Source organism: Phyllobates terribilis, unplaced genomic scaffold (assembly GCF_046119375.1).
Source record: "Phyllobates terribilis strain yellow unplaced genomic scaffold, ASM4611937v1 Scaffold_186__1_contigs__length_3700242, whole genome shotgun sequence".
NCBI classification, from domain to species: Eukaryota; Metazoa; Chordata; class Amphibia; order Anura; family Dendrobatidae; genus Phyllobates; species Phyllobates terribilis.
In genome coordinates this window covers 3,027,507-3,041,522 of record NW_027362946.1, presented here as the reverse complement: position 1 = coordinate 3,041,522, position 14,016 = coordinate 3,027,507, and the positions used below count along the sequence as shown (strand labels likewise).

Below are 14,016 nucleotides of genomic sequence, written 5' to 3'. Positions count from 1 at the left end.
TCCATTTTGGAATTTTTAACCCTCAGTGAAATAATCTATTAGAGTAGTGACTATTTTGACTCCACAGGCACTTTCCAGAAATTAGCACGCAGTGGATGTTGGAGAGTGAAAATTACAAATATATAATTTCATTACCCAACACATAGTGCCCAGATTGTGCTCCAGGAGGCACACGCCATCAATTAAGTGGGTTCTTCTCACTATAGTAATGCCAAATACATGGATGCTAAATGTGGTTTGGGAACACTGCAAGGCTCAGAAGCGGAGGGGAGCTTTGACTTTGGGAGAGGTAATTTTGCAGGATTGGTGTATGGAAGCCATGTTGCTTTTCAAGAGCCTTTGAGCCACTAATAATGTGGAAACCTCTGTTGTTCCCCTGGCAGATGATGGACCTGAGTGGGGTTTGTTTTTTGTAAGATGTGTACAAGTTTTTATTGGTATTATATTCACCTACATAATATTGTTTGGTGGGTTTTTATTGCATATTTAGGAGGCAGAATGAACAAACAGTTGAACACAACACTCCACTGGTTCATCCTATGAGGTTTTCTATTAGACTGAACTGTCATTGTCTTGGTGAATAATTCAATATTTTTACATAATTTTCCATTTCTACAGTCAGTAATAATGATTGGTTTTATTCTTGGCAGATGACTGTACCAGGAGATCAGAGGGACAGCTGACATCTTCAATTTCTAAATCAGATGATGTTGAGATCCCACAGGATACAATTGAAATGAATACCATTACTCCAGATATACCATCATCCCTTCACAGCAAAGATCTGTCATCTGATCCACTGAAACAGGTCCTGTTTTTTGATTCATTACCGACTACTAAGGAAAATCAAAGTCACAAAATAAGCATTAAAAAACGAACTGCTTCTAGAGCTAAGAAGCCGTTTTCAGGTTCAGAATATGGTAATAGTTTTCCCCTCCAAAAGTCTTTTCCTAAACATCAAAAAATTCACACAACACAGAATAGATTTTCTTGTTCCAAGAGTGGGAAATGTTTTAACAAGAAATCAGATTTTGTTAGACACCAGAAAACTCGCACAGGGGAGAAGCCATTTTCATGTTCAGAATGTGGGAAATATTTTAACATGAAATCAGAATTTGTTAGACACCAGAGAACTCACACAGGGGAGAAGCCGTTTTCATGTTCAGAATGTGGGAAATGTTTTAACCAGAAATCAGACTGTGTTAAGCACTATAGAACCCACACAGGGGAGAAGCCTTTTTCATGTTCAGAATGTGGGAAATGTTTCAATGATAAATCAGCTTGTGTTAAACACCAGAGAACCCACACAGGGGAGAAGCCTTTTTCATGTTCAGAATGTGGAAAATGTTTTAACAATAAATCAGCTTGTGTTAAGCACCATAGAACCCACACAGGGGAGAAGCCTTTTTCATGTTCAGAATGTGGGAAATGTTTTACACAGATATCCGGTTTTGTTATACACCAGAGAACTCACACAGGTGAGAAGCCTTTTTCTTGTTCAGAATGTGGGAAATGTTTTAACAATAAATCAGCTTGTGTTCAGCACCATAGAACCCACACAGGAGAGAAGCCTTTTTCATGTTCAGAATGTGGGAAATGTTTTACGCAGATATCAAGTTTTGTTATACACCAGAGAACCCACACAGGGGAGAAGCCTTTTTTATGTTCAGAATGTGGGAAATGTTTTACCAGTAAAGCTTATCTTAAAAACCACCAGAGAACCCACACAGGGGAGAAGCCTTTTTCATGTTCAGAATGTGGGAAATGTTTTAACGATAAATCAGCTTTTGTTAAGCACCAGAGAACCCACACAGGGGAGAAGCCTTTTTCATGTTCAGAATGTGGGAAATGTTTTAACGAGAAATCAGATTGTGTTAAGCACCAGAGAACCCACACAGGGGAGAAGCCTTTTTCATGTTCAGAATGTGGGAAATGTTTTAACCAGAAATCAGATTGTGTGAAGCACCAGAGAACCCACACAGGGGTGAAGCCTTTTTCCTGTTCAGAATGTGGGAAATGCTTTGTGAAGAGATCATCTCTTCTTAGTCACCAGAGCAGTCACACAGGGTAGTAGCCTTTTTTTATATTCTTAATGTCGGAAATGTTTTCTTTGAAAATCAAGTCTTAATACACTTTAGAGAAGTCACACAGGGGAGAAGCCTTTTTCAATGTTGGAAATGTTTTAACCGAAAATTGTATCTTCATAAAGGAGTTGTCCACTAGTAGGACAACTCCTTGTCATTCCTCATGTTTGACCTAGTTAAAATAAAAACACTCCTACTCTCAATTCCCGGGCCAGCGCCGTTCCAGCGGTTTCAGGACTCACGTTCCCGGGGTTGTTATATCACATGAGTGCTGCGCTCAGTCAGTGTCGACTTAACTGTCCCCGCCTTCAAACGTATTGAACATCAACAGGAAGCCAGGGCTGTGGCTGCTCTGATTTCCATGTGATGTTCGATTTTTCTGAAGGTGGGGACAGTGATTCCAGCGCTTATTGGGCTCACAGGACGTAACAACCTCACATGACCCCCGGGAACGCACGTGATGACGCCACTGGAATGGCGCCAGCATCGGAGGTTTGTATAAGTGTTTTGGTTTTTTTTACCAAAAACCTTTTTATATTTGTATTTAACACAGAAACAAATCTTACAGGCAGTTTGATACTGAAAATATAACATATAATAAAACACCACAATTCCAGGATTTCAAAAAACTCTACCAATCCGCTCCCCCCCCTTCCTTTTTCCCTTACCCATCTGATTTTGCATAAGACTATCGTCTTGGCTATAAAATCTTGGCTATTGCCAGTTGTATAGGAGGCGAATCTCTAACCTCCGCCACATACCTAGCACACATACCGTGGAAGCTAGAGGAATAGGAGTATTAAAAACCTCTGAGATCAGCTTACCAACATCTTCCTGCAGCTCAGCTAGATGAGCACAGGATCAGAACATATGGACCAAATCTGCCTATTCCCTCCACACCGTGGACACAGATCATCGGCCTTAATGTCCATTCTAAACATTATTCTAGGAGTTCTATAGGCTCTGTGTATAAGAAATAATTGAGATTTTGTTTGGGTCGTATTTATAGATACTTTTCCTGGTGTCTCCAGGCTATCCTTCCACTCCTCCTGAGTGACTAATCCCACATCCCTCTCCCATTTAAGTTAAAGGGGTTGTCCGGGCTTTCTGTATAATTTGCGTGTGTATCTAGGCTGCAGAATGCTGACAGTTTGTACTATTCTCCCTGTCTGCATGGTGTCGTAGATAGCACACCTAGTCATGTGAGCAGCTCTCTCCTGATTCTAGAGGAGATGCTCACTCCCCGAGTAGAGCTTTCCTGTCTAGCAGAGTCTAGTTGGTGATGTAACAACAGACACCATCCCGAGTCTCTGCCAGACCCTCCCCATCCTCCTGCTTCAGCCACAGACTCCGCCCCCAGTCTGTGCAGACCCTCCCGCTCCTCCTGCTCCAGCCACAGACACCACCTCAATCTCTTCCAGACCCTCCCCCTCCTCATGCTCCAGCCTCATGTTCAGCTCACACCAGCCTCATGTTCAGCTCACAGTGCCTTTGAGGCTGCAGGGGAATGACTCAGCTGATTGGACTAACCAGTCCAATCAGCTGTTACCAGAGACAGACTGCTGAACTGAATGGTGGAGAATAACGCTGAAAGCTTTCTCCACTGTTCAATCTCAAGAAAGTCTGAAGCTCCTGCCAGGACCTTTGGGTCACATGACAGCCTCATGTGACTAGGTACCGAACACCCAGTGCTCTCCAGAAACCCCAGGAAGGAAAAGGCTTCTTCATAGGTGAATATAATGTGCTGTGTGTCTACTGATCTATCTTTCTATCCCATATCTATTATCTATTGATCTATTGTCTATCTATTATCTAAACAGAGTAATATAGGTTGAATAAAGACCTATGTGACATGCAGAAGTAGTGCTGTTGCAGAGTGTGACAGTCACAAGTAGTGCTGTTGCTTTAAAAGCATTCAGCAACTATTAGAAGTAACAAAAGCACATGAGACAGGAAGTGTTGTGCTCCAGAAGCATCCAGCAACTAGAGGGGTTAACACAGTCACAGGAGACAGGGAAGGTTTTAGCAGAGCCCCAGGGGGATTGTGGGGAAGTTGTTTACTGTCTGGCTGGAGCCGAAGAGAAAGGTGGTGTGTGTGTTCTGCATCTGACGGAAGCGCCCCTGCAAGTGAAAAGGATTCAAGTCAGGAGAGAAGCCAAGCACAGGTCAGGTAGAGTTCCTGAACTAGCAGTGCAGAGTATTGTCAAGCAGAAAGATAAGGACTATAAGAAATGGTGTCACGGGGATCATCTCCCTCAGCAAACCCTCCTCCATCTCAGTGTGCTGTAAAGAATGCTGTGTTCATTAATGTGCCTTTGCAATAGAACTGTGCTCTCCTGTACTACTGGGAAAATTGTGAACTGTTGTGCTGCGAAGGAAACTGTACTGTTTGTCACTGGAGCGTGTTGTTGATAAGACTTAACTTGCACTGGCTGTGCGGCTTCTTCTTAAATGCTACTGTTCTACCGTTTGAGGACTCTTGTCAAGTGTGTCTGGTCAGCAAGTGAAACAAACTATGTGTCTGTGCCTGAGGGTCAATACCCCTGTGTGCCTGAGAGAAGCTGCAGCACATGGTCTATTGTCGCCCTGAGTAACGGTTCCCCCAGGATTCCAAAGAATTCATGTAACCTGTCTTGCCCCTATCTGAACCTAGGAGCGTGCGTGTAACACCTAGGTCCATCAAGTTCAACCTTTCTCCCCATCTTTCTAGTGTAGAGTTGCCTAGTCACGCGCAGCGCACCTTGACCCTGAAGTGGCTGTCGGCAAAGTCTAACTATAACGAGTCTCCATAGACTTTTTGTCGGATTCAATGGACTACGTCAGGTTAGGTGGACTACGTCTGACCTGCGTGGGAATTTTTATTTTTTTTTAAATAAAGTGATGAACGAGGGAAAGTGTTTATTTCAATAAAGTATTTTTGTGTGTGTTTTTCATTTTTATTACTGGGCTAGTAATGGGGTTGTCTGATGGACACCTCTCCATTACTAACACCAGGGCTTGTTGCTAGCTGAACATTACACAGCTGACATGAACCCCACAAATATTACCCCAATTGCCAAAGCACCAGGACAGTCGAAAAGAGCCAGGTAAAGCGCCAGAGTTGGCGCATCTCATTTGATGCGCCAATTCTGGGGCGGCTGTGGGCTTGTATTTTTAGGCTTAATAACCAGGGACCTTCCCAGCCTGATAATAGCACAGTTGTGTGACGATACAGAGTAAAATTTCTTACAGTAATGATGGCCACTCGTTTTTCTTTACTTAGCTGCTTTTTTCTTGCCATAATACAAATTCTAACAGTCTATTCAGTAGGACTATCAGCTGTGTATCCACCTGACTTCTGCACAACACAACTGATGGTCCCAACCCCATTTATAAAGCAAGAAATCCCACTTATTAAACCTGACAGGGCACACCTGTGAAGTGAAAACCATTTCCGGTGACTACCTCTTGAAGCTCATCAAGAGAATGCCAAGAGTGTGCAAAGCAGTCATCAAAGCAAAAGGTGGCTACTTTGAAGAACCTAGAATATAAGACTTATTTTCAGTTGTTTCACACTTTTTTTTGTTAAGTATATAATTCCACATGTGTTAATTCATAGTTTTGATGCCTTCAGTGTGAATGTACAATTTTCATAGTCACGAAAATACAGAAAAATCTTTAAATGAGAAGGTGTGTCCAAACTTTTGGTCTGTACTGTAACTCTAATGTAAATGCTAATTTGCATGAAAACTACTTTAAAATTTTGTCTCGCTGTTTTTTTACACCACCCAGACTAAATAAAGCTTTTGTGGACTACTCTGATTCATGTTGGAGAAACTGCGGACAAAAAGCCAACTTATTTCATATCTTTTGGACATGCCCTGGAGTTGTGTTATTATGGAAAGAGATCTTTAAATTGTTGAATAAAATCAACAATTCTATGGCTAAAATTTCACCACAATTATCCCTTTTATCTCTTGACTCAAATACACTCCCACAGAAGATAAAACATATTTCCATTCATATATTTGCTATAACAAAGCTACTTATTGCATCTAAATGGAAGTCAGTAAATGTTCCTACTATCTCAGAAATTATAGATAAAATGTTTATTCACAATTCTTTTGAACATTCCTATGCTTTAAGAAACAATTGTCTTAAGAAATACTATTCTATATGGTCTTCCTGGAACTCGTACTTTTCCCTGAATAAGAATACCTCTCCAAACAAATAACAACATCTTCTTTTAGCCATAAAGTATACATATCATTTATTATTTTAATATAATTAAACTGAAATCCTGTGGTGCCATAACAATGATTATAATGTAACACTATTGTGTTTTCACCTTCCTTTACCTATATTCCTCATTTATCCTTCCCTTTTGTTTTCCTTTTTCCCATTGCATTCATCCCTCCCTTTCCTTCCTTTCTTTCCTTCCTTTCTTTCCTTCCTTTCTTTCCTTCCTTTCTCTCCTGCATCCTTTCCCAGGTTCTTCTTCCAAGTTGTAAGTTTTGTTGTTGGGATGATATAACTGTTGTAATGCTACTATACTGTCTTTATCATATTTTATTTCCCCTTTCCCTTGTTTTGTAAAAAAAAGCCCTTAATAAAAAGTATATTATTGAGAAGGAAGGATGAGACTGTGTAATGTTGCACCATCTTGAGTATTTGCTGGGACTGTTCTGTGTTTATTGTCCACTTTGTGGTTCAATAAAGTATTGCCACGCTGTTTTACCCTCACCCTCTGTTGTTTGAGTAGCGTTACGCTCACAGAAGACCCCGGGTCTTCACAACCAGCCAAGGGGAAGCATACAGCGTATCAAAAATAAGGGGGCCCCACACCATTTTTTCTACTTTTTTTATTTGGTTAATACAAAGCTGGACAACAAGCTTCACATGCCAGTCACTAAAGGGTGCAATTTTATAATATTTTGTGTGGTTGTGAAGTTATAGATTGTTAATAGATATATCTCTCTATGTATCATTATCTTTGCACATCTTTAAAGGGAATCTATCTCCAGAAAAAAACTCTTATTAACCTGCAGATATGGGGTTAATCTGCAGGTTAACAGCGTTATTATGCAGCTCGGCGCCCTCACTTAGCCAAACGCTGCAGGGAGAAAATTAACTTTATTTCCCCTGCAGTGCTTCGGTTTCAGTCACGGGGGCGACGCTGGTTCAGTCTCTGCTCTGTGTATACAGAATGGCGTCTGTAACCCCGCCCCCAGTCCTGGCTGACAGCCGGCCCCAATTCAGAGGCGGCTGTCAGTCAGGGTTGGGGCGTGGTTACAGCCGCCATTCTGTATACACAGAGCAGAGACTGAACCGGCGCCGCTCTCGTGACTGAAACCGGAACGCTTCCGGGGCGAATAAAGTTCATTTTCTCCCCGTAGCGTTCAGCTAAGTGCGGGTGCTGGGCAGGTTAATAGTTCTATTAACCTGCAGATTAACCCTATATCTGCAGGTCAATAACATTTTTTCTGGTGACAGGTTCCCTTTAACACATAAAAATCTGTAATTTCTTGAATGCATTTTATTCTGGTACATGTCACACACAGATGGTAAAAATGAACCGGGCCACACTTTAAGACGTACATGTGAAGGTGGCCTAAGGTGAATTATAAGGTTCTGCGCAGCTGTGATGTATTATGAGATTCTGCAGCAGCTCTGGTGTGTTTTGAGGTTCTGCAGCAGCTGAGGTGTATTGTGAGGTTCTGAAGCAGCGGAGGTGTAACATAGTAACAAAGGTTGAATAAAGACCTAGGTCCATCCAGTTCAACCTTTCTCCCTCAATTGTACTCCATACACTAACTTACTTGGATTATGCCTCGCAAATGTATTACCATTTTTATTATTGATACACTATTACAATTAAAAATTAACAAGATTATAATTTAATTAGTTTTATATTTTGTATTACTCTTGTGATACCAATAATTGTATTACTAAAATCTGACTAAATCTGTTGATCCAGAAGAAGGCAAAAACCCCAGGACACCTTCAGCCAATTTGCATCACGAGAAAAAATTCCTTCTTGACCCCAAGAAAAGGCGATCAGTACAAGAACCCTGGATCAATCCTAAGGCTATGTGCCCACGATGCAGAAATGCTCAGGATTTTTTCCTAAGCGTTTCTGCATCTCCCTGGCAGAAAAAACGCATGCGGATTGTACATGCGGATTGTACATGCGTTTTTCCTGCCAGGGACATGCGGATGTGAAGCGTTCTTCACATGCATTTCCGCATGCGCATTGAAAAGAGCTTTCCAAGCGATTTTAGCATCACTTGGAAAGTGCTTGACAACTTGGTCACACTATATAAATCCATGCAAATGGAATGGATTTATATAGTGTGACCTTAAAGAATGGTTAAAAATAAAAAATAAATCTATACTTACCTTCTGATGGCCCCCGCAGTCTTGCTTTGCTCCGTCCTGGCTGCCGGCAGATCGCGGTACACTGAAAGACCTGCCATCATATGACTATGACGTCAGCGCAGGTCCTTCAGTCCACAGCGATCTGCCGGCAAGGGAGGACAAGCGCAGCGGGGGCCGTCAGTAGGTAAATATGATATATTTTTTTAACAGGTTCTATGGTACCTGGGTCTGGAGGAGAGTCTCCTCTCCTCCACACCCGGGTACCATCCGCACATTGAAACGCATGGAATGCGCATGTACAGATCCAGTGATGCGGATGTCACGCGGTCCAATGCAAGTCAATGGCGGCGATTACGCTGCGTGTCCGCAAAATTAATGGACATGCTGCGGATTTTTGAGCGCAGCATAAACGCTGCGGAAAAATCCGCAGCATGGGCATTGACATTGCGGCTTGTCATTGGGGACGGATTACCAAGCGTTTACACTACGTAAATTACGCAGCATAAATGCTTGGAAAATGCATTGCGGGCACGCAGCCTGAATTTGATACTAGTTATGTAATTACTATTACCGTACTAATCTACTATAGGTGTAATATTTTGTCTAATTTAACTGTAGCCCACAATGTTATGTGTATCGAGGAAATCGTCCAGCCCTTTTTTGAAAGCTGTTTTAGTGTCTGCCATTACTACCTCCTGTAGTAGGGCATTCCACAGTCTGACTGATCTGACTGTAAAGAACCCTTTCCTGTTTAGGTGCCGGAATCTCCTTTCTTCCACCCAAATTGACTGCCCCCTTGTCCTTAGTATGATTTTTGGAAGGAATAAGTCATGTGCTAGACCCTTGTACTGACCACACATATATTTATACATGTGATATCTCCTCTGAGGAGTTTTTTTTTCTAAGCTAAACAAGCCCAACTTTTCCAACTTCTCATCGTATGAGAGGCCTTCCAGCCCTTGTAATAATCTAATTGCTGCCTTTGAACTGACTCTAACTTCTGAATATCCTTTTAAAAATGTGGATCCCATATTCCAGATGTGGCCTCACCAGTGATTTATAAAGGTGCAACAGTACGTTGGGATAGCGGGACTTTATTTCTCTTTTTATACATCCTAAAATCTTGTTTGCTTTTGCAGCTTCTGCTTGACATTGAGTACTGCTGCTCAGCTTACTTGTGACCAAAATACCCAAGTCCTTCTCCTGTTCTGTAGTCCCCAGTATACTCCCATTTATTGTGTATTCAGCAATAGGATTACTCCGACCTAGGTGCATTACTCTAGATTTATCTACATTAAACCTCATCTGTCAAGTGTTTGCCCATTCAGTCATCTTGTCCAGATTATTCTGCAATATTATAACGTCAAGATCAGATTTTAATATCCTACATAGTTTGATATTGTAAATTAACAATAATGGCACTGATAGGCTGATTACTACAGAGCTGCGAATTAGAGACAAAGAACCACTGTTTGTCAGAATAAGGGTAAGTATAATCAGGAGGTATCGTTTTTAATTCGCGTTAAAGTAGTGGAGAAAACTCAAAGAGTAGGTAAAAAGTGTGTTTTTTATTTAATACAGTTTACTATTAAAAGTATTAAAATATATTAATAAAAACAAGGTTTGTTAAAATGATCTAAAAGGATATAACACAATCACTTGGAGCTGGCGTAAGGACTAGGCAGCCCACTGGGTTCAGACATGGAAGACCTGTAAGGGAATTAGAGAGTAGATTTATTAAACTCAGCTAGGGGGTGATAGACTTATAGTAATTATAGTACTTAGATCCACATATACCTGGTTAGGTGGTGAATAAGTTACTGGGTACGGTGGATGCAGAGCCCCTGAGTAGTTCTGAAATTTAGATACAAGAGTTACTTGATTATATTAGGTCCTACTAGTAGAGGCAATCCTGCAGTGATTATATCCGTAGGTACCTGATATGATGGTTAGTAGAGTACTGGGTATGGTGGATGAACAGCCCTTGATTAGTTCTGAGTGGAGGTTGGGCTATAAGGCAATCAAAGTATATGGGGGTTATTCAGGGTAGTAGGGGTTTATATGAATCACAAGAAGTAATAGGGGTTTATAGAAATCACCAAAGGGGTGAAGTACTTTTTATTGTTCCGGTGTAAATTCTGCTTCAGAGTTTCTGTAGGGTCCAGGGGTATCCTGGGGGGGGGGTCCTTCGTATGACTGATGGTTCAAAATATGCCCATAGGTTTGTTAGATTAAGGTATGTTATATACCAGTCTAGGGTCCTAAGGACCCCGTGTACAGTGGAGCTGAGTGCTCGATTTATAATACGTGATGCGAGGATCCAGGGACGTTTGGCAGAGTCCAAGTGTACTCACAGTTTTGTAGAGGAGACAGAGTGTCTGGGAGCCGGAGCGAGAGCTGAGTCCCGGCTGGTGACTGCCACTACTCGCGTACTTCCGGGTTGGTGTTCGCGCTATGAGATGAGAGTCTGCGAGGACCTATGTGATGTGGCGGCACGTGACACACACGTGGTCCGGAAGGTACGGTGGCTGGTTAGCGCTAATCTAACAAACCTATGGGCATATTTTGAACCATCAGTCATACGAAGGACCCCCCCAGGATACCCCTGGACCCTGCAGAAACTCTGAAGCAGAATTTATTCACACACGATGTGTATCATTTGGTAATCGAATCAAACTACCATTTTTACCAAAAGAACTACTCCTACACTGGAACAATAAAAGGTACTTCACCCCTTTGGTGATTTCTATAAACCCCTATTACTTCTGGTGATTCATATAAACCCCTACTACCCTGAATAACTCCCATATACTTTGATTGCCTTATAGCCCAACCTCCACTCAACTAATCAAGGGCTGTTCATCCACCATACCCAGTACTCTACTAACCATCATATCAGGTACCTACGGATATAATCACTGCAGGATTGCCTCTCCTAGTAGGACCTAATATAATCAAGTAACTCTTGTATCTAAATTTCAGAACTACTCAGGGGCTCTGCATCCACCATACCCAGTAACCTATTCACCACCTAACCAGGTATATGTGGATCTAAGTACTATAATTACTATAAGTCTATCACCCCCTAACTGAGTTTAATAAATCGACTCTCTAATTCCCTTACAGGTCTTCCACGTCTGAACCCAGTGGGCTGCCTAGTCCTTACGCCAGCTCCAAGTGATTGTGTTATATTCTTTTATATCATTTTAACAAACCTTGTTTTTATTAATATCTATTAATACTTTTAATAGTAAACTGTATTAAATAAAAAACACACTTTTTACCTACTCTTTGAGTTTTCTCCACTACTTTAGCGCGAATTAAAAACTATACCTCCTGATTATAGTTTGATATTGTCAGCAAAAACTGATACTTTACTCTCAATCCCATCCACTAAGTCATTAATAAAGAGGTTAAAAAGAATTGGTCCTAGCACAGATCCCTGCGGCCCCCACTGCTGACTATGTCCCATTTAGAAAACGTACCATTTATGACGACTCTTTGTTTCCTATCATTTATCCAATTCCTTACCCATCTACATATAGTTCCCCCAAGTGCTTGCTTCTGCAGATTCAGTATAAGGCTGCTATGTGGTACAGTATCAAATGCCTTTGTAAAGTCCAGATAAATCACATCCGCCGCATTACCAACATCCAGATTTGCACTTACCTCCTCATAGAACCCCAACATGTTGGTTAGACATGACTTACTTTTCATGAATCCGTGCTGATAATCAATTATTATATTATTCTCTGCCATATAACTCTGCAGGTCATCTCTTATGATGCCCTCAAAAACTTACGGTAGTTAACTGGATCCACCTTTTTTTTTTAAAATCAAATGTTTTTTATTGATTTTTATAATGATTTACACAAAGGAAAAAAAAAAGGAAAAAACAACAACAACCAGACAAACATTGGCGAAACACAGTTCTCTCCACCCCCAACCTTAAGAAGCATTAAACATGAGTTATTTATACATCTTGGCTCTGAAAAACCAGCATAATTAGATGAACAAATATTTGAACATAGTAACAGTAGTCAATCCAATTACATATAATTTGTGGGAGTACTAATAACATTTTTATTAATTTTCAAAAGTTTAATTTGAGGCATCATATAAACGTAACTCAAAACAAGACGAGGCGAAATCTCATCAGTTCCCTAGATGTCAAACCAGAGCCATAAATCCATAGACCCCATATCTTGTCAAATTTAGAGATAACATCTCTCTTTTTTTTTTTTTTTATATATGCCTTTTTCCAAATTTACTAGCCAGTTAACTTTATCAATAAATTCAGATATCTTAGGCTTCTGTGTATATAAGACGGGGCACCGCCATGCTCATCACAGTCTACCCCTGAATCAGGCAGAGTAGGGAGAGGTGCTGCTGCGTCTGAGAGAGATTTGCTTGTTTAGAGTTAGTATAGGTATCCCACAACATATATCTATAATATCCATTTGAACTAACTGTCCTTCTGAGGACTAATTCAGCTGCATATAATCAGTGGTGATAGCAGGAATTAGGCAGGCAGGCAGTGTATGTGGCAGACTGCAGTGCATATAGCAAAAGGGTGCATTGAACTTCCTGTTAGTGTAGGTATTCCACAAAATATATATATATAATATATATATATATATATATATCACTGTATACGCTGCTCAAAAAAATAAAGGGAACACTCAAATAACACATCCTAGATCTGAATGAATGAAATATTCTCATTGAATACTTTGTTCTGTACAAAGTTGAATGTGCTGACAACAAAATCACACAAAAATCATCAATGGAAATCAAATTTATTAACCAATGGAGGCCTGGATTTGGAGTCACCCCCAAAATAAAAGGGGAAAAACACACTACAGGCTGATCCAACTTTGATGTAATGTCCTTTAAAACAAGTCAAAATGAGGCTCAGTATTGTGTGTGGCCTCCACGTGCCTGTATGACCTCCCTACAATGCCTGGGCACGCTCCTGATGAGGTTGCGGATGGTCTCCTGTGGGATCTCCTACCAGACCTGGACTAAAGCATCCGCCAACTCCTGGACAGTCTGTGGTGCAACGTGACAGTGACGGTGGTGGATGGAGCGAGACATATATATATATATATATATATATATATATATATATATATATATATATATATATATATATATATATATATATCAGAGCCAGGCAGGCAGTGTCTGTGGCAGACTGCAGTGCATAATACAGCACAAGAGGCTCCATTCCAGTTCTGTCTGCTGCTGCTGTTACAGATATTTCTACAAATAGCCCCAGGTATCTGGGGCGAGGGATAATTATTTTTTTTATCTTAATCCTGATTATTTGGTTAAAATAGCAATCCAGAGAACACCGTTTTTCTGCTCCATTTGCTTGTTGCCACAGCAGAATACAGCCAGATTCTTTCCATATTACAGCGATAAAAAAAACAGAAATTTGTAGTGAACGTGGAAAATATTGACCTCCATTTAAATTTTGTTTCAGTGTGTCAGTGAACTTTTTGGCACCAGGTTGCTGTGAAAAATAGTAACCTACAGGCCAGCTATTTAAAACTGTGGTTTTCCATCACAC

The 14,016-nt window shown here is 40.8% G+C and overlaps 1 protein-coding gene across 1 annotated transcript; it reads left to right on the top strand.

Moving 5' to 3' along the window:
- Window positions 1-817: 817 nt before the first annotated feature.
- On the top strand, window positions 818-5,286 carry LOC141212775 (uncharacterized; the record flags this gene model as incomplete). The annotated part of the gene is made up of 1 exon (XM_073665083.1): window positions 818-5,286. A coding segment is annotated over one exon (1,254 nt), but the record flags the coding sequence as incomplete, so codon positions are not given.
- Window positions 5,287-14,016: the final 8,730 nt, after the last annotated feature.